This window comes from Temnothorax nylanderi, unplaced genomic scaffold (assembly GCF_030848795.1).
Source record: "Temnothorax nylanderi isolate EJ_2023f unplaced genomic scaffold, tnyl_v1.0 TNYL_tig0169_pilon, whole genome shotgun sequence".
Lineage (NCBI taxonomy): Eukaryota > Metazoa > Arthropoda > Insecta > Hymenoptera > Formicidae > Temnothorax > Temnothorax nylanderi.
The window spans coordinates 287,461-309,001 of NW_027249231.1; the positions used below are offsets into that span (position 1 = coordinate 287,461).

Consider the following 21,541-nt stretch of genomic DNA (forward strand, 5'->3'; position numbering starts at 1 on the left):
AGTTTCAAATTATTTCAAGATTGTTGGAAACGCAAATTGGAAACACGCTGCCTCGCGGGAAAAAAAGTTACGGATACCGCGGACTGTGCTCGGGCTCTTACAGAGGATTCGCAGAAGCGCGGTTATATGTGAAATCGCAAATTGATACTTTGATAACGTTAATATAAGAGGTAATATTTCACGTGTGAGCGCGCGAGTGTACGCGACTTAATAAGCATTACACGTATTAATGGCAAAAGTCGCCGATGCCCTCCCACCGCAGCGCAGCACTCCTGAAAAATATGACGTATTGCCGCGAGAGAGTCATTCACTCGCGCTTGAATATTAACGAGCGATTTGTGTCGCGCGGCAGGATTTACGATAATTCCACCGAGAGAGGAACACCGTCGCGGCGGCGATTTATCGTCATTGTCCGCATGTTCTGCCCGCGATGCACCGTTATATTTCGTACGTGCGTCGCGCGATTGCCCCTTACCCTAAACGCAAAGTATACCGCAGGTGCACCTAGACGCAAAGTGGCAAAGTATTACCGAAGCAGCGCAGCACACTTTCAGAGAGGAAAATCTGGTTTTGATAAAAAATAAATGAAACACTGATTTTTCGAGTTAAAAAATATCGAACGTTCCGTCTTTTACATTTTCTTTATTTTTTTATTATTCATTGAACAGATGACTCGATCTGTCCAACCAAATATAGCTGTACAATGTATGCTTATTTGTATTTCGTGTATTTAATATGCTTCGCATACACAGTCAACATACGCATATATATTAAACGTATTTTCCTATTAACATGCAATAATTTTGTAAGTTATTATAAATATATTACTGTATCAAATATATACATATCGGCATTATAAACGCTTCGATTTTATACATGTAAAAAGTATCTTAAAGTACATAGAGAAGTGCATTATTTCCAGCAAATAATTTTATTTTACTTGTTTTCTTAACATCTTAATCTTTGTCTTGCATAATATATTCGATAGATAATCTTTTTTAGTCTTTTGACATTTTTCAATCAGATCTCAAATTACTTACCAAACCTCGGATTCTCGATTTATTCGACACAATTTTTTTTTAAATTAAAAAAAACAATTTTTAAATTAAAGTGTCTCTTTCCAATAAAATCTCAAATCGCTCGCACGATGTTTAATGCAAGAACACACCATGATAGTTTTTGCCTTTTGAGAAAACGCCTTAGCCATTGACAAAGTTACTTCAGAAATAAATCCTTAAACGCTGCCATAGGGATATTTCCTAGAAAAGGTTGTTACAAAACTATTTGCGCTGATATGGAAGCTCGATTACTCTCCTGAGTCCGACGAGTTACTTTCAAATACGAGGAGATACTTCCTGCAAACGGCTGCAGACTTTTCGATTGTATTTGCAATTGCCGTGTTGTAACCGACAATTGAACTTGCCGTGTTGCAATCACATGTTGCAGTTTCGGCGAAGGAGCTATTAACCGTAAGATACGCAATAAAGAAACGATGTATTCCTCGAATCCTTTTTGGTATAAGAGTATATAATTACTGAACGTATGCAAAAAAGAGATGAGACAGAGATTTCGAGTTTCAGTTTTTAAAATCGAAATATAATATGTTCTATATATTTCACGCGTCAATAGATGTATTAATAAATAATGTTATTTTTCTTCTTTTGCTTCGTTTACTTTTCTTCTACTTTGCAATAATTGAACTACCTAATTTGGCACCTAAAAATCGAATAGAAAAAAAATTTATAGTATTGTGGATTGAACGAGAATCAAGAATCTGCGAATTTTAAGGTTTATAAAATCTTAAACAAATTAAAGATTTTATAAATATCTATTTAAACCGGATATTTTTTAAATCGTAAAATCGAAAAATAATCAAAATCTTTGAGATGCGGGAATTACTAAGATGACGACGGATGAAATAAAATAGTTTTGCCAAATCGGGAAATATCTTCTATGGAAAATTTGGCATCATTTCCTTGATTGTTAAATATTAGATTAGATTAGAACACGGAGTTCTGTGTGTGTATAACGAGATTAGTAATAAATACAGGAACTGAAAGGCATAATGCAACGACTATCGTATCACATCGAGATACGCAATCTTGCTTCAATTATAACTAACGTGGCTCGAAAATAAATTGCGTATTTTTTAACACTAATTTGAAACAAATTTTACTGATAATTTTGTAACGTTACGTTAATATATACGTAAATGATTCCATTCGTCCTAGAAACTGTTTATGGACGTTCTCGAAACTTGCAAACGGTTTGCGGTCTGCTTCCGGTCGATTTACTACCGACAAATGCATTTATCATATACCCTATCTACTGTCAAATATTTACTATCGTCATCATAAAAATGGTGATTGATTGGCCACGATAGTATTTTTACGTTATTGTTCGCTAACTTCGCCCACACTCGAGATTCTGTCTTTCGAGCAGGAGAAACCGCTATGTGTTGCTTTCTATGGCGACAGCGTTTTTTGAGATCGGTGTCAGAATACTGGACTCCTGATCAGAGTTGGGCGGCGTCAGGACCACCTGCGGCGCCATGCCGCTTTCGGCATCGGCGCGATCAGGACCGGCTTCATCACCGGACTTTGCCGTCATTCCGGCAGTATTGTTGACGATGCACTTTTTAAAGTGGGTCCTCATGTTGCTGCTCTGCGAGAACCTGCCGCCGCAATTAGTGCAGGAGTATGGCTTGGTGCCGGTGTGGTAGTTGAGATGAGTCTTGAGGTGATGCTTCTTGGTGAAAGCCTTGGAGCACAAGGTGCATTGGTAGGGTTTCAGACCGGAATGTAGTCTAGTGTGTAGGGTCATGTTGGAGCGGTCGGCGAACGCTTTCTGGCAGACCTGGCACTGATACGGCCGCTCGCCGGAATGAGTCCTCAGGTGCTGCTTAAGCAGCATCTTCCGCGAGAACGCCTTTCCGCACTGATCGCACTGGTGCGGCTTCACGCCCGTGTGTATGCGCACGTGCATGTTGTAGGCCACACGCTGATTGAAGCTCTTCCCACATTCCGCACAGCCGTACTCCTTGCGGTTCCGATGGATCTTCATGTGCGAGCTCAGGTAGCCGCGGTCGTTGAAGTACTTGCCGCATTCCGGACAAGTGGCGGCGAACTCCCGCGTGCCCTCATGCACGCTGCGATGGTACTTGTAATTGCGCAGCTGCGAAAACTGTTTGCCGCAGTCGGCGCAACGGAACGGCTTTTCACCGGAGTGCGTTCGGCTGTGCACCTGTGACGATCACACGGCGATGTATAGCTAGGCTATTTACAAGGCTACGGGGCCGAAGACAAAGGGCAAAAAAAGAGAAAATTTAGCATAGGCCGCGTCTTTAACTCTCGATATATCATTTCTCCTTCGTAATCGGCACAAACGCGGCGAACAGAACAGAGTTGCTATTTAAGAATATTAGGCCAAAAAGGGGGAAAAAAGTAGGTATATGGTACGACTTAGAGACATCAGTATCTCATTCATCATAATCGATATACGACATGAGAGTGTGTAAACGATCAAGTATGAAGTTACATTGTGCCTGTTTGCGCCAGGCATAATGTAATATCGTAAGGAAAGACGGCGGTAATTTAACTGACATTAAGTCCAACGTAACTGACACTTAAGCTCTGCGAAATTCCGCGAAATTAGAGACTCGCGGTGTCTAACATTAACAAAAAATGAAAAAAACATACGAGGAGGCCGAGGAGGTTGTAATTTGCAGTGACTTATGGAACATCATGCGTGAGGAACATCATCAGTGAGAAACGGTCGGGATTTGATAGTTTAGGACTTGTGTAACCCAAGGTGATCAAGAATCTATGTTAATAGTGAATAGAGTGAGGCTCCATGAGATCTATCAAGCTAAATCTCTGGTTAATGTGTGAGAAGATCAGATCTACGTGAGATAATGTCTACGTTTCTGTTCGGGAATCTAAATGTGTAGCCTTTAGACTCTGTAGAGTGTTAATGTCTGATTTAATGATTGAGAAGCATACCTTGAGTGATGCTCTCGTGACGAAAGTCTTTCCGCACTGATCGCACTTGTGGTCGTCGGTCGATCGTCCGCGCTGCGCCGCCTCCGTGCTTACGATCGTCTCGTTGTTATTGTTATTGTCGCTATTAATAAAAATCCTCGTGATCCTCTCTTCTCCACTCTTCTCCGCGCTCGCCACTTCCGTCTTCGGCGTCTCTTTCCTCTCGTCAGCCTCGATCGTGTCGCAGAGTCTGCTGATCGGATGGGACAGTTCGGGTTTCGTTGGCGTCTGCGGAACCACCTGTGTCGGATATCCCCCACTTTTGCCGGCACTCGCGATAACGCTGTCGTTGCTCGAGGATAACGGCTGCGTGGACGCGTTGCCGACATTCTGAAAGAGGGGTTGCTCGTTGCTTCTCGCCTCGTTCGCGGGCGTCGCGATCTGATCGGAGGGTGCGAATGGGATCGGCGATCGATAGATCTCTTGGACTTTCGTTTCCGGATCACTAATTATCTCGCGCGATAATCTCGAGTCATTGTTAAAACTCGTCTCGCAATTGGTAGGAACTTCGAAAGTCGTAGAGCAAAGCCCGTCACTTCGCGGGGCGCTTTTCGGAGAATGAACGATATTCTTCGGGCTCATTGATATTACCGTGGATCGAATTGGTTCGGCAGCCAGAGACTTCCTATGGATTTCCTGTAACAACCATCGAATTGCTTTTTATACAGAATTGATTTTCCTTCTTGGAAATAATTAATTTTAAATAACGGGGGATTAAACAGACATTAAAGTGTCTCTTGCCTTAATTGCCGAGACGAATCAATTTGTCTCAATTGACCACAAAACAGAATTTTATTATCTCAATTCTCTTATTAGCCTACTTTTATATTCAATATTTAAGTATATTATTGCATTTATTACTTTCAAATATTATCTTTTTGTTTATAATAAAACATTTAATATTAGAAACATTTAACACGCGTCAACTATTATAAGTAAAAACATTATACGTTAATGTAATTTTCCTACAGGACAATTGCATTTCTCAACGTATCAACGTAAAATCGGATATCCATTGATAGAAAAACACAATCAATCAAGTCAAACTTATCAGCATTCATTAATCTTGAGGAATAGCGTGGCGTATTTGCGTGAAGAATCGAAATCGTCACGGTGCATCAGCCGCCGCGTTTCAATGAGCTAGAAAGTGACGTCTAAATTACAGCGCCGTTTGCTGTTTTACAATGTACTTTTAGTCACGCTCGGTTTTAAGCAGTCAACTCCGTATGCTTGTTAACTTAGAACGACACCAAAATGTCAAGGTATAGCGAGTTGCGTGCAGAATTGTCCGTCCCTCTAATATATCTACCTACTCGTAATGTAGAACAACAGCAAGTTCTTCTTGAATTTACTGCAGAATTTTAAGTATTTTGCAGAAAAATGATTTGACGTCCAAAAGACAAGCACTTGTAAGGATGCTGAATTATTATCAATTCTTTAATTAATTTTTTATTAAATGTTTGTTTAATTATACAGAAGTTGTAACTGAATAAAATATTAAAAAGATTCATGTGTTCTGTTCTTCTTTTAGAAAAGTAACTTTAGGCTTCTAATTATAATTCTATAGAAAGAATTGTCATCTTCTGCAAATTTATTTAAGCATTGGGAAACAATTTCTAAACGTCACGTCCAGACAACACGGCATAATCCAACAATCGTACGTCGACAGTTTCCTATTGTTAATGCTAAATAAAACGTCTATAGTGCAGCAATAGTCGCGCCCAGGAATGCGTCCGCATAATGAGCAGTTGGAAGAAACAGAAGAAAGCAGCAATTAGAAAGCAGCTAGATTGTAAAACAATTTAACGCTATTGACCGTTTGAATGTAATAGTAATAGCTTATTACACTCGCTCTCGACCCGATAAAGAAGGTGAATTGTTAAGATGTATATTATTCGCGTCTTAATAATCACATTTGCGTTCAACGGAAGCCGAATATAAATCGTCGAGATTAAATTCACGAGATAAGATACGTATTCGAAAGTACCCTGTCGATTATTGTAATATTTTTGCACGTTCTCTGGATTTTAAGTAACGGTAAAAAGGATCAGGACACGTGCGGAATTCGTAGCTTTGGATCATAACTTTCGCACTTCCATATCGACTTTTGCTACACTGAGAAAAATCTCTCGGAAAACACTGTTCCGTATTGACCTTTGCTATGTTTTGTAAAATTGTGTAGTTCTTTTTTCCGAAATTCAATTTCTTAAATTCAAATAATTTTAAATCAAAGATTAGGGCATTATATAATGTTCCTATAGATTAAATGACTTTTTAAATAAAAAAAATTAAATGTAGATGAATCTAAAGAGTAAAAGAACTTTAAGAATAATTTGCTCGAAGTTTATTTTGGACTTTAGACAGAGTCCCGGTAGACGTAGTCAATTCTATCGCTACGCGTGAAGAAAAATCATGAGCGCGATCGCGCTGCGTTCTTATCCAGTTGAAATCTTCGCCAATCTCGGCGCAAGCTGCGGGAACCGTTGCTTGCGTAAGCAGACAGTCGTCGCGACAGCACGACGGTCCACGAAATCTGGCACGCATCTCCCGTTGTCGAAAGAGAAAACGTTCCCAGATCGGGCGCGTAATAATAATGCAATGGACGCGCGCGCAGCTGGCATTGCCAGCTGGCGATGCGCAATCACGGCGCGGCGCGCGGCGCGCGGCGGTCTGATAAACAGCCGCAGCGAGTTAACTGATAGCCACATTAAGCGGAACAGCATTGAGTTCGAGTGAAGGGCGACAACGCAGCTGGAAGCGGCAAAGATGCGTAATGTACGTGTACGAGGAGCGAATGAAGAACCAACAAATGGTGAACACGAGTCTTCCGGTGTTCGCATTCGTACATGTGCAGCGTTTACAGCTTTCAATTAACTCTCTTAACGCATGATATGTCACATGTAACAGATAATCTCTGTTGGTCGTAGCAATCTCCCAGTAAGTGTTAGCTGTAAGTGTTCGTAGATTTTATTACGTTTCGAAATCTGATAGCTGATGCTAAAAATAATCTTTCTTCAATTAATTTCAGGAGACTTAGTGTTATCCCGGATTCCGTGATTGAAGGTATAGGCAAAATATGAGAAAGGAAAGAATTTCTTGTATATAGTGACAGAGAGGATTCATTATGCAAATTGTAACTAGTTTTCATATTTTCTGCGTTTCGTTATATGTTCGTTTATTCATGAGATTACTCGTTTTATCTGACAAAATAAACTTATAGTAGGTAGGCTGAAAGTAGACAATTTTCAATAAGCAAGTTAATTTAGCTTATATATCACTATGATTGGTTTAAGCGAATACCGATTCAAATAGGAGATAGAATCCACGATAGAAAATAACACCATTTTATCATCGTATGATACTGATAGATATCGTGACTAAAACGGAAATATATAATAAAATATGAAATTTAATTCTTAGATCTTTACGATTGTTAATATTAAAACTTATTATTCTGCTGCAATTAAATATATAGTTATATATGCATCGCGAAATTTTTCTTAGGTTATCCTTAATTTCTTTATTTCTGCATACATTCTATCAATGTATAAAAGTTACATAATAAAACACTGAAAGTTTATTTTTGATAACAAAGAAGCGAGGATTATTTTTGTTCAAGGTGCCGACGTATTAAACGTTATGATAGATATGAATCATTATGTTTCCTATAAGCTAGAAAAATGGAATTAATAAACAAATATGAAAATGGAACAAGGGCCAAACAACCATTCTGCATTTCTACGTTAATTAATTGGAATGGCAAAAAGTATCAATGCCGCTAGATTAGCGACGCGAGGACCGCGGTTTCTATTTAATTAACTCCGCCGTTACTGCGATTTATAGAGATAGGCGGGATATTGAAACCATTTTCTCTCGTTAATCTCACGCGCAATGACGGTGACATATCGAGCGCATCCGTGTTGATGCTTCGTTTCTGCCGCAGTAATTAAGGGTGTAACGGTTTATCTTCGTCTTACCATTTTGCGGAAATTGGCTGACCATTCAACGCAAGCCAATCAATCGCGATTAATGATTTTCGATAAATTACAGTTTAAAAATGAATGCGATTTAATCGAAAAAAAATATATATGATGTTTAAAACTCTTCATATAAATGCACTTAAGGAAAGAAATATAAATTATATTAATTTTTTTTTTAATACATACATTAAGTGCCGTATTTTATAGGTCTCATTTGAAAAACGTTTCGTATTCATTAAATACGAAACGTGAAGGCATGTAAATGATACTCACGCGCTTGTTTATCGTTACTATTTATGATGATATAAATATAAATCACCGTATATATAAAATACATTCAGTTTTCGTGAATGCTTAATTTGGTCTCCTTAAATTATTCACGTTACAGTGGCCGAATCCGCTTTTTTTCATCGCTTGACCTGTACCAGTTTTTATCACTGATCGGACGAAAACGCGTTCGTTCGATCGTGTCGTTCAGTGTTATTCACCTTGGCATAGTTCCCATAATGGTCGATTCTTTTCGTGCATACGTGGGAATACGGATCCCCTGGCAACGGGATTTCGACAGATACGACGAAATCGTATCTGGCATCGTAATCGAGTATGCACAGCCTACGTTCTTCCCTGTTTTCAGTGGTCGTTGTTCGTTGTAAGTTTCGTGATTGGAAGTATCGACTGGAATAAAATCGTCTCCCGTAGCTGTCGTAGCATCATAATGCCTTCCAGAAATAACGGATCAATTCTAAAAGGATTGTCAACGGTGCGCTTTAAGAAACAAGCTGAATCCCTACATTGCGTATATTTTTTTTACTTTATTTTTAATCAGTCTTTATCAAATTGTTTAAAGTAGGAGCTTAATACTGCAAATGCGGAGTATCATAAAAATTGTGTAAGGAAAATTTTGGAAGGTCTTTGAAAAATGTGTTTTTATTCCTTAGACTCATGACACGATGTTCACCTTTTAATATTGCTTATATTTCCAAGATCGATTTGTAGTTAAAGTAAGCGAATACGCGACTCAACGTCTTCCATCCTCTGATAAAAATACCGTTTACATATTCAGAGAAATAACATTTGAAATTAAAATTGTTCTGAATCAATTGAATTCGGTCGATTTCGTATCGACGAACACGTGGGCTAATATTTGCCTGCCGAGGTACTCACGTCATCGATGTGACGGTGTGGCACGGGGATGGACCGCGGGGTCCTCGGTGAATGATGGGGCCTAACAATCTGGCGCCACGGCGACGCGGTGACACGATTCGCCACGTGCCTGCGAGCGGTTCTCCACCTACAACAACTTTCGCCGCAGCTGAGATCCTCGCCCGTCGAGGTCTGCGAGGCGTAATCGTGCATCTCGTACGACCTCGTCTGGCCGACGGTGGCAGTGGCGGTGGCGGTGGCGGTGGCGCACTGTAAGGACGACAACGGCACCGTGCTCCGGTAGGGACACTCGTCCCGCGTCGTTTCGCAGGACTCTCCCCCCGATCCTCCCACGAGAACGTCCTCGTTCATCATCACCTTCTCCGTTGAGCTACTCATGTGCAACCTCTCGTATCCCATCCTAATCTTCTCCAAGGTATCCGAGCCAGCGTATCCTTCCGAAGACGGTCCTCCGGGGAGACACGTGCCTCGCTGATATAGACTGAAGGACGATTCGTTACTAGGACCTATTGCCGGATTCTTGTCAGCAAGTATCATCGAGCCGTGATTCTTGTCGGAGGGAGGATCACCCGTTGCTCTATCCTGATGCAAGAAACCGCCGACTGACCACGTGCTCGGACAACCGGAACCAAACGATGGGCCAGGATTGTTGACTTCGTGAAGCGCTCCGATGTCTCTGAACACATTTCTATTGACGTCATCCGTATGGAATATTCTGATGTAGGACTCCTTTCTGTCGAACGGGTCTTCGTAGGACAGTCTTCTCGATCGGCACCAAGGATACTGATCGCATTGCAGGTACTTAGGGCTAACTTTAAAGTCCTTAACGTCCTCCAGCTTGCAGTCCGCTGCCTGCTCGCCGCAGGTTGTCATCACCGGCACCGGTGGAAGCCGGATGCGCAGGGCCTCGGCAGCGCGCAGAAACGCGTCCAGTCGCATCCGCGGTACTGTAGCGCTTCCGGTGTAGACGAACCCGAGAAGAGCCGCGAGTTCCGGCGCCTCCACCTCGGCGAGGATCACTGTGATCGGCTCGCAGTGAGCGGTGACTTTGCTGTGCGCCAGCAACACTTCCTGCAAACGAAAGCAACGTTCGTTTGTTACCGGAGTAATGAGAGAAAATAACAATTCTAATAGGCATATTACAGGGTGAATCACTGAAGGTGTTACATATAATATTCCTGAAATTTAACGAGATATGAAATTTTTATTTTCCAGCAGTATAAAAAAAATGCATATATAAGCATGTGTAAGAAAACATTCATAGGAAAAGTAACAAAATATTAGTTAGCTGGTATCTATATCTATCGGCTAATATATTGGATAAAAAACAAGAGCACGTGTTGATAGAAATGGTGTTCTAGCGTAGAAATCGTATAAGATAATTTGCGATAGGTCTGGGTTCCTATATTGATTACTTTATAACTTAACAGCGCACAAGTAATGACATGTATCAAGAACATGTATCGAGTTATGGAAAGGTTAATGCACGCTGGTTGCATATGTGGGCCAAATTTTATTAGTGCTCTCATTTTGTGGAGTGCTCTCATTTTGAAGAAATATATACGCGCATATATTTGCTTATCTGATATAACGGCAGTGATATGCAATAGGGAAATTTTACGAGAAGTGATGTTTTGAGTTTTGTGATATCTTTAACGTTATAAAATATATCAGAATAAATTCTCTTTTATTTTGAATGTAAAATGCAACTCGTGTTCATAATTAATTAAACTATAATTCTTTATCATCTTATTTGCTCTCTAACTTAATTTATCAAATCTCTTATATTTTCCATAACTCTGAACTATTTATATTAATGTTTTAATTTTTTTTTTAAATTCAGATTTATTTTAAAACTTTGCACGGAATAATAAGAAGCCGGAATCATTTGTAGATGAAATAATATATTTAATTGTAAGGAATAAGAATCCAAAAACGAAAATATTCTGATGGATCCACCCGTAGATATACAGTTGGATTAATAGAAGAATTGTGAAATCGGCTTCCGAATTGTTTACAGCTTTATATGCGCTCGTAAATATCGCGCGCTTGATTTACTTCATTCTTCTTTCCGTCGTTACCCGCGCGGATAATAATGAAACATGGACAACAATGAATTACGAGCATTTTCATTGTTGTAAGACTGAAGATCGTGCTGCATCGAGATAACTGTAATTACGCGACTGGCGGTCGCTTCGACGGCTCTTTCCGATTTTTTAAGACGATAATTAACCGTTATTGGCTGATAGCCGACCAGATCAAGAAACCAACTTGAATTAACCTTTGCCTTCGCACAATGTTGATTATGTGAGAATCGCTGTACATTTTTGTCTCATTATGTAATATATTAACAGAAGTTTAATACATTACATTAGCGTAAGATTAATGTAAAATTGCGCATAAAAACAAATTACAAACTCATATAAACTTTATTTTTATATATAAGATTGATACGTTGTTACATTAGATATCTTAAAAATAATTCCTTGGCCTTTCTAATTTGTACTGTGTCTTCATGTTGAAGTACTTGAAATTTCTATAAGACTTTAATATTTTTCTACTTCCGGATTTCTTGTTGATATTATGTTTGCCACGAGATTTTAGTCTTCAATCATTCTTCTTCGCGCCGTTTCGCAACCGTTTTAACGGATCGTTGGCGTCGAAAAATGACGAGAGCATCATTCCTGCACGTAGAACGTAAATTAAATGTTGGCTTTCAAACCGGCCCGCGGCTCGATGCAACTTTGCTGCACCGTTGTGTCCAGTGGCGTAGGAAGAACTTGCAAATCTTTCACGAAGTCACTCATGGATCCTGGATCCATGGATTTTGTTTTTGCAACAAACATCAATCTCATATATCTATAATTATTATTTAACAACATAAATTTTATAACTTTGAAAAAGCTTGAACTATAAGACTCGAAATAAATTCTATTGTGATAAAAAATAATAGGTTCTAATTTTTCTAACTTTAAGATGCTTTTAATATACCTCAAAGAAGCAACAATTGTTATCAAAATTCTACTCTAAAGATAATTTTATATTAAAGATACATTTTGTATACAAAGATTACTGAATTTGAATTTAAAATTACGGTTCATTTCTGATTTTCTTCTATAATGGAAAGAAAGAAGAAATAGGTTTGTGGGTTGCCTGTTCCTATATGCATCTGTGTCTGCATATTCTTATTATGCGATAGCTACACCCCTGTGCCACAAGGCCGCATCGGCTTTTTCTTCCTCTATGCGCTAGAAGTGCTCTTTCGGACGCAATTACTTAGGGTTAGTATTTGCGCTTATTACACTTGAATCGTAAACATTTCCGGAAACGTTGCAACGCCTTCAGCCAGAAGTATTCCATCACGAACACGCAAGCGAATATATAATCAAATGCAAATACTAACTGAAAAAGTAAAGCTCTTTTTCTTTTCTCGATTGCGGGATAATCAAGGCTAATGCACGGTGGTTATCAATGCACCTTGTCGATGTAATTAGGGATATAATAAGCACTACATTGCCTCTATCTCGTACATATTTTATGAACTTTCGCAGTGCTAGACGGCATTAGAGAGTACGGTACAGATAAATGCAGTATCTAGTTTTCTATACAAAGTTTCTTACGCGTAGTCAGATAATTCACATCTTGTCGTAACGATGTCTCTATCTAAATTCTATCTAGCTAATGGATCTCTGCTAATTGCTAATAGCTAAAACATTTTCATATAAGTATGCCATGAAATGGCTATCAAGAGACACGGTAATGTCTTGGGTCGTGAGTAAAACATGTGCATAAATCTTCACATAAATCAAAATATTTTTCTCAGTTCACACAAATTTACTTAGGGAGAATATCACTCTGGAATATTCAATCGTTATCATATTTATAGTATCTCATCTTATCTCTGGTTTCCAATAAATCAGTATATTTCAAAGTTTTATATACGATACTTTTTATATTAATTCGCTTTTATATTAATATAATAGTATGATAGATAATTTTCTATGTAAAAAATTAATTTGCGAAGGACTCATTTCCAGAATATATAATATTACGTATCCCAGTCGGATTGTAAAACGTTTTCTTGAGTAATAATTATTTCGAATAATTTGGCTATTTTATACCAATTTATAATTAGAAATATCCACATCAGCTATCTATATGAGCAGTTACTGGCTTCAAGCTGTGCGAAATTCTTAAGTTTGCTTTTATTAATTTATATCGATCCATCACGCGCGAAACAGCGATTACATGATTGATAGATTCTCCGAATCTATCAATCAATTACGATAAATATTACAAATATGTGCAGATAATATCTGTGATCGGTAAACGGTTTATGATTTCAAACTGCGCGAAATTTTTTAGCCTGTTTCTCAAAGATTTATAGATCAATCTATTGTACATGAAGCATCGCAGTCGGGATCTACCAATTAATCAGAATCATAGTGATATTCTGAGGAGTGCGCTTTCCACATCTGATGCGATCTCATCCGATCTATACGTTACGAAATTCAGGGTGTGATCGAGAACACCGATTAGATTGTCATAATTACGGTAATCCTGTATCAGTTTTCGCGGCGTGAGCGATCAAGTAAATTTTCGTTCGATCGGTTTTAAGTGTTTTAACCTCCCGTAAAATAACGCGCGAAATTTCGCACTTACTTCGCGTAATTGTAAGTGTTCCACAATATCTCATGTGCAACAGTGTGTTGCAGCACTTTTGCAAACGCACACATCTCACCAGGGGACGACTACATAGGAGGAGTCGGTTCCACAGTTCGCATCATGATGGACTGACGTATGAATAGAAACAGATTTAAAATTTTCGCACAGCTTGAAATCAATAACCGTTAAGTAATATTCATAGAGAGCAGACGTGGATATTTGGACTATAAATTGATAAATATCGCGAGAGAGAGATGATGATCGTCTTTTCAAACAGAAAGAAATTTATGGATCAATATAAATAAAATAGAACAAAAATTATTGTGAAATTAAAATGGGAGATTTATTAGAAATCATTTAGAAATTTATTAAAGAGTTTTTTAACATATAGATATAAATTTTTCGGATAAACGATATCTAGAATCGTTATGTTTGGATTCAGACTACTTCTGGTCTCACAATCAGCCTCACGATCTCGCTCACTGGGCGGTTCACGATAATAAGCAGAGCGATTGTTATTACGGGAAAAACTCGGCATCTGGGTTTTTTGGTGTTTAGCGCAACACATTTTGCACGCCTCGTTACGGTGCAGACGACGCAATTACCACTCGTGGTAGTGGGCAGTGTACCCGCGATACAATGTAATGGTGAACGAATATCACTCGGTTTTTACGATATCGTCGATATCGCTATTCGCGAGAAAGCATCGTGAGTAAGCAGCGCCTATATATGTACATTCGATCCGCGCGTTCGCGATATTGCACCTAAGACCGATAATTATCCGATTCCGACGTCGAGAGAATGCCGAGAGCCACGATTTAATCTACGAGTTTACCGCTTGAAATTATTCGAATCAGCGATCACGTAAGCGCAATTGCAAATAATTATCGCGGCGAGAGGGGCGAGAGGGGGCGATCGGCAAGCGTAATCGTTAAATGGCACAAGCTCCGTTTAAGGGTCCATTTGCACGATATAACATCACGTGTCGTCAACGTCATGTTGAAATATTCCGTAATGCAGTCTGAGTGGTTGTAATCCACCAGGTTGATTCATGTTATACGTAATGGCATCGTCAATTTACTGCCATGCCGCTACCGTTACGGTTGCGCTATACTAGAAAAACATTTTTATGTAAGCGAGAATAACTCGCATGTAAATCATGTTTCCGCATTGAAGTAAAGGATTGACGGGCGTTTCCATCTAACATGACGATATTAATAGTAATAAACGATAATAAATTTACGTATCTGCGACCGGTCTCTACAGCCACGTCACATTTGTGTTTTAAAATATGGAACAGGAACAATGTGATCGAAAGTGAGAGATACATAAAGGCGTTGTGTACATAAACATGGAATTGAGATAGGATAAATAAGAATTATACGACATAATATTGAATCGATTGCTGATATCATAGATTATTTAATTCTAATTTATGTTTATATACCTACACAAACGTCTCTATATGTATTTCTCTAAGTCTTTCGATCATTTCACGTTGTTCTTGTTCCGTAATGAACAAGTTGCGTTTGAACCACGAATCTGTAGAGACCAGATTCAAATCGATTGTTGAGATTGTGTCATAGATAATTTAATTCTTATTTATCTCAATTTGTCGACATTGCATCTTCAGTGCAGTATTTGTGAAACGACAGAGAGAAAGAGAAAGAGAGTGCACAAGACAGATGCGGCCGTACCGGTATCTGTCTTTGTGCAAGAAAGCATAAGTGATGGTTAAGAAATGGTTAACGACCAGCTCATACGAATCGTAACGCGTGGAATTTAAACGTCTCTTACGCACGCGAGAGGCCGGAGCTGTAAACGTGATGAGCGATGAGGCGAGTCGCGAGCGTGAAGCGTAACGATTTCTGCCGACGTGAGATACAGGTATCACCAACAGGTACCCAGAACAATATCCGCCATTAATCATCCACCGTGAATATCGATAACCGGCCGCCGAACGAACCGCATTATATGTTAGTGACGTACGATGTTAGAAGCCGCGCCATCGGTGCCCGCGGCATCCACGACGAGGATCTCTAACGCGATTGACCCCTAACAGAGAGGGAATGCGATACTATTAGAATACAATAGAATATGGAGAATTGAAAAACGCAATTAATCTTGTTCGACTGCAATGTTTCTCATGCTTGCAATTAATAATATTAGCGCCTTGCTTTATTCAAATTTATAAAATTCTCAATTTTACAGCAGGTAAAAAGAGAACGAAGGGAAAGGGAACGAATCACTAATGAATCGAATTTTAAATGTTAATACAGATATTTGATATGCAACTCTCTAAAACAGGAATATATTAATAAAAAGCGACAGGATATTGTAGCTCATTTTAGATAGTCTGTAATTAGCACATGTAGATTTTAAGGTAGAATTTAATTTATAATTTTATATGCCGTATATCTTGATATATCTGTGTATTTTAATGCATTTTTTATGTTGTATTTTAATTCGTCATATAGTTTTTGTATTATACGATACATAAAAGTGTAAATATAATATCCTATCCTGAATTCTGACGAATTAAAGATCGTCTAAAGTGGGTTTAGGACATCATAATGTTATCGTCATAACAGAATAAAGTACGTTATAAAATGTATCATGAAACTTTGGGCTATTTTAAAATGTGGAAATTGGCGTAGCAAATTAAAAACAATTGGGTTCTTAATATATAAATTAAAAGATTATACTTTTATAATAATTATTGCAACAAGAGCTTAACTTTCCAGAGAAGGTAAAAGTATTTAATCCCTCGATTTTGCCGACGGTTACCTCGAATGGTACTTTTCTGTCAGTTTAACATTAACGCTGTGCAATAGCTTAAGGCCTGCGTAAATGAAAGGGCACAATTGTTACGCTGTTGTAGATCGGCTGATATGTGATTTGTAATACTACACTTCTGCATGTGTTATCAGTGTTGTCGCGGTTACGCTCAGTTGCCCAGTTATTTTTCCAGCCGTCATCGCGTCATGTCAGTATTCTGCAGTTGCACTTTAAATGAAATAATTTGTCATTGCAACGTTGTCTAGCCTGTCTATCTATATCCCTTCAGCGCGGAAGATACAACATCTCGGTAAAGAGACTTCGGTCATATCATGTTATGACTTGAAATATTATAGCCGAAGCTGAGGCTTCCTTCAGAACCGGTATATCAAGATTCAATATTCCAGTTCCATGTATTGTATCTAAAAAAAAAAGGAATTCCTCTGAGCTCATCGCCACCAGTCAATCGATCTTTATGTGTTAACACAGTTATTTGATATGCAACTCTAAACCAGTAATACAGATTTATCTTGTTCGCACGAACGGAAGGACGGTACGGTGTTCGTAAGACAGCATGTTATTGGCATAACAGAATGTAGACCTCGCGTTCTAGAGTTAATGCGCCAGATTGAAAAAGTTACTCTTGTTAGCGTCAGCTTCTCTACTTTCCTAGTTATTCCTACATGCCGAAGTAGCAATTATACATCCTGGATCGAAACGGATGTAAACTAATAAACGTGAACGCTCACGTTTGCAAGTGATCGATATCGACGTATTTATGCGATATCTACGCCAATTACACGCAACGACTAGAAATGGTACATTCGAAGATCTCGCGTCTAATTATAATCTTACAGACCGAGAAAAAATGAGTGCTTAATGATCTTTCAAAATATTTTTTTAATATAAATTTTACTCCTTCAATACAAGACTAAAATACTTATTTATTAATTATAATTAAAAATTATGAAAGATTTATTAAACATATATATATTTTTAATACATACGTGTGTGTATAAAAATAATAACGTATACATATTAATATATATTATGCATATTTTTTAAAAATTATTTATATACCTATATTATTTCTTATATTTTTGTATTATAACTTTTTTTGGATAAATTCTTTCTTTCTATGTTAAAGTAAAAAAATAACAACCTGACGTAATGTAAGCTCAGCTATGCTTTGTATATTCGCTCAATATCTATTACATCTCTATCTTTATTTCAATTTAGTATTTGTTACGACTTATTTTACTTATCCGTACGATTCGATAACGCGAATGTCAAGGCTCCTATTCCAAAGAGCGGCTCGCGACTAGTTGTGCATTTAGAGGCAATTCTCTCTTTCACGTTGCCGGAAGTTTAGATTTACGGAATTACACGGCTGATTTGAAATATTTCTCCCATGGCAAGGATAGATAATTTTTGAAACCGGTCGCTAACGACAACGATATTTGAGCGTAACACGCGACAATCGCGTCCTCGAATTATTTATTTATCTTATAGCTTGTACTTTAAATACTAATGAATATATAACGCATATTTTGCACGACATAATATTTACTCTAACAGATTTTTATTTTAATTTGAAACTTGTTTGCTATTTAATATTTTAAAATTAAAAACTGATAGATATTTAACATTAAAAATGGATAAATTGTGGGTAATTGATGAGCTTCTATTATATTCTCGCTGAAGAAATATATTAAGTGCAATGAAAAATTGCATTATTATGCGATAAATATATAATAGTCCTTATATACATTCATGTATACATCCATTAATAAAATTTCCGTCAAAACGTACATATTCTTTCTATATAATTGCGCGCACATTAATTTCTCATAAATAGAGACCTCCTTTTACTTCTTGTATTATGAATATATCTGATAAATAAATAAATTGATTTATCCTGCCTGTCATCAACCAAACATATCTATAGATACTCTAGTATATGTATATTCTAGGTCTTCAACTCGCCAAATTTAAATGCAAGATTTATAACGTTTTGATTAAAAAAAGGTGATACATAAGAAGGCAGAAGAATTCCACGGCATGTGTCAAATAGTAAACGGACAAACATCCTGAGAATTACCGTAGTCGCCAAGTGATTCGCGTATATATTTGTAAATTTATTTCGAACATAATTCAGGTCAATACAAAGAGTAATCTTTTTGGTGGAACGACAGCGGTATAAATAAATAAGTATAAATAATGTGCATATTTGTATGTAATCCTGCGGAATGGTATTCTTTCGAATTGGGGAGCACTGCCCCGAAGTAATGTTAGAAGAGCTTCAGAGCAGCTCCGATTTGCATATATAAGCGATCCGAATGCGTGCCGAGGATATTGCCAAGCGGCGTGAATTAATAGCTGCCGTGATCGCGGACGATGCTTGCTGTAGATAAAACGTGCGAATATCATTACAACTCTCTTAGCTCTCAACGTACATTTGCGAACGATTGCGATCGATCGATCGCTTCGTTAGACTTTGCAACGGCTTTGTAGAATTTAACGAAATTGCTCTAGGCAAAATAAAATCAGATTAGATCGTTCCATTGTGGAAAAAATCTTACGAGAGATTGCTATAGCATTATATCGTTTTCATACATCTATATAAGTACAATCACGTCATATATGTATATCATATACATATAACATTTTATCGCCTGTTTATATAAATATTAGAATAAAAGTTAATGTTTTTTTTTGTTTTAGTTATTCTGTTTTGTAGAAACTTGGAAAAGATAATTTTTACCTTATTTTATTGAAGTTATATAAAAATATTTACATTTATATTTATTATAAATATATGTAAATATTTTTCCTTAAAATTTATATGTATATTTTCTTTATTTAAATCAATTTTGAGCTTCTCGATCTTTTTAAGACACAAATACAACATAAATTAAAAAGATACATTTATTATCTATATAATATATAAATAAATATAAAATTTAAGCATACACACACACACACACACACACACACACACACACACACGTGTACTTGCATATCCATTTGAATAACCATTGGTATATTTCTTGTATCTTTTGCTTTATATATATTTACATTTAAGTTTTAAGATTTTGCGCATTTATAATTCAAACCTACCCAAGTAATAAAATAATATACAAAAGCGAAATCTATGTAGATGACCATGTCTTTTTATAATATTACTATCTTTTATAATATTACTCTGCTACTTGGCCACAAATATACAAATTAAAATTATTATCTATAAAAATAAAAAATATATTTAAAATCGGAGAATGTATATATTCAATGATACAAAGAAGAAAAGAACTCCTACTAATGTCGCACATTATGTTTAAAGTTCAAGGGCCTATAATACGAAGAAGAAGAAAAACTATTCTTTCATAATGCGTCGAATTAATAGCCCGTTACTGTTAGTAGTAATGGACAGCTGCTGGACGGTCTTTTTTTCCGTCGGTATTTCTAACGAACTGAAAGTCTATTATCTTCAATTAGCTTCTTCTACTAACGGGTGTCAAGATTTTTTATGGGTTTAAAGGTGACTATAAATTTATTATACGTACCACTCAATGAAGGAACTTTATATAAATCATATTCTAACATCGTTAGGCGTTGTTGCTTGAAATATATTGGCTATTTCAAAAAATTTTAATAGAAATTAGTATGTTGAGTTATATTTTATGAATTAAACGTCGACATTAGCGGCTTTAGGATGAATTCAGACTTAAAATACTGCACTTGTTCGATCATTCTTTATGATAACAATCTTCTTTCGAGTTATATAAGTTTCCAATAAATACAGAATCGCTCTAAATTAGATTTTAATATGATTCACAAAATATTTTTTATGAAATTGAGTAGAATATTTGAGATTCTTATTAAAATTTTAAATAAAACAATTTTCTTACAATAAGGATTTATGATTTATTAATCTGATACAATTGTTCGATAATTTAAATATTATATATGTTTTAATATATTTTAATAACTTTAAATAAATTTTAATACGTAAATATTTCAAAGACAGAAATAAAATTAGAAACTGGCAAAACAAGAAGCAACTAAAAACAATTAATTAGTCGATTTCTTAATTAAATATTGTTTCTCACAAATTATATCCTTTACATTAATTTGGATCTTTTTGATCCCCCCATGATGACCTGTCGTCTAATTATTATAATTCCATGGTGAATTTTATTTCTGCAGTATTTAATTAGCATTTCCTGGTATAAGTAGATGCATTGCTGCGGTTAAAACGTTGCCATCGGCATGACATTGCGGTTCTGCCGTTATACTATCTCTTCTATGTATGTCGTTAATGGCTCGTAGTTTATTATAATAATCTTGGCTTATTAATGTCGAACATATGAATGTGATATTTTTGCAACATATATTAATGTGACGTATGTAGCTCCAGCAACATATATTTTTTATTCCAGTTTTGTTTTCTGATCGTTTTGATGTCCTCAATAAATAGATAAATTAATCGAGCAAATCAATTTCTTTTTATAAATAATTCTATAAAAAATAGCATAAAGATTTGAATTTTAACGTAATGTCTAACAAAACAACACGCAAATGTTTCGTTCGATAACATTCTAACCATATATGTTTATAAACATAAAACATGATTCTTTTCAAAGACATGTTTCATTCTCTTAACATACGTAAGGATTTATAAAAAGATATTTATTCTATATTACAGCATTATACTCAACATTCATCAAGATACGTTCTTCTTTGTAAGATATATCTTTGAATAATGTGTATATTATAAACTTTTCAAATGTTTGAATCTCAAGGCACAATGTGTATATAAGTATGGCTCAACAATAAAAGAAAATATGCATGCAATGGAAAGATATTTTGAGCCACAAAATCGTATAATACAGACGTGTCGATATCTTATCT

The 21,541-nt window shown here is 36.7% G+C and overlaps 1 protein-coding gene across 1 annotated transcript in view; it reads right to left on the reverse strand.

Annotated features, from left to right (window-relative positions):
* Nucleotides 1–596: 596 nt before the first annotated feature.
* LOC139777959 (uncharacterized) overlaps nt 597–21,541 on the reverse strand; it is a 29,225-nt gene continuing 8,280 nt past the window's right edge. The window contains exons 3-5 of the mRNA XM_071715671.1: nt 9,185–10,255; nt 4,002–4,676; nt 597–3,243 (exon numbers count right to left, since the gene is read on the reverse strand). Coding sequence (XP_071571772.1) covers nt 2,452–3,243; nt 4,002–4,676; nt 9,185–10,255 — 2,538 coding nt within the window. The 3' untranslated portion in view covers nt 597–2,451. The remainder of the gene's footprint in view (nt 3,244–4,001; nt 4,677–9,184; nt 10,256–21,541) is intronic.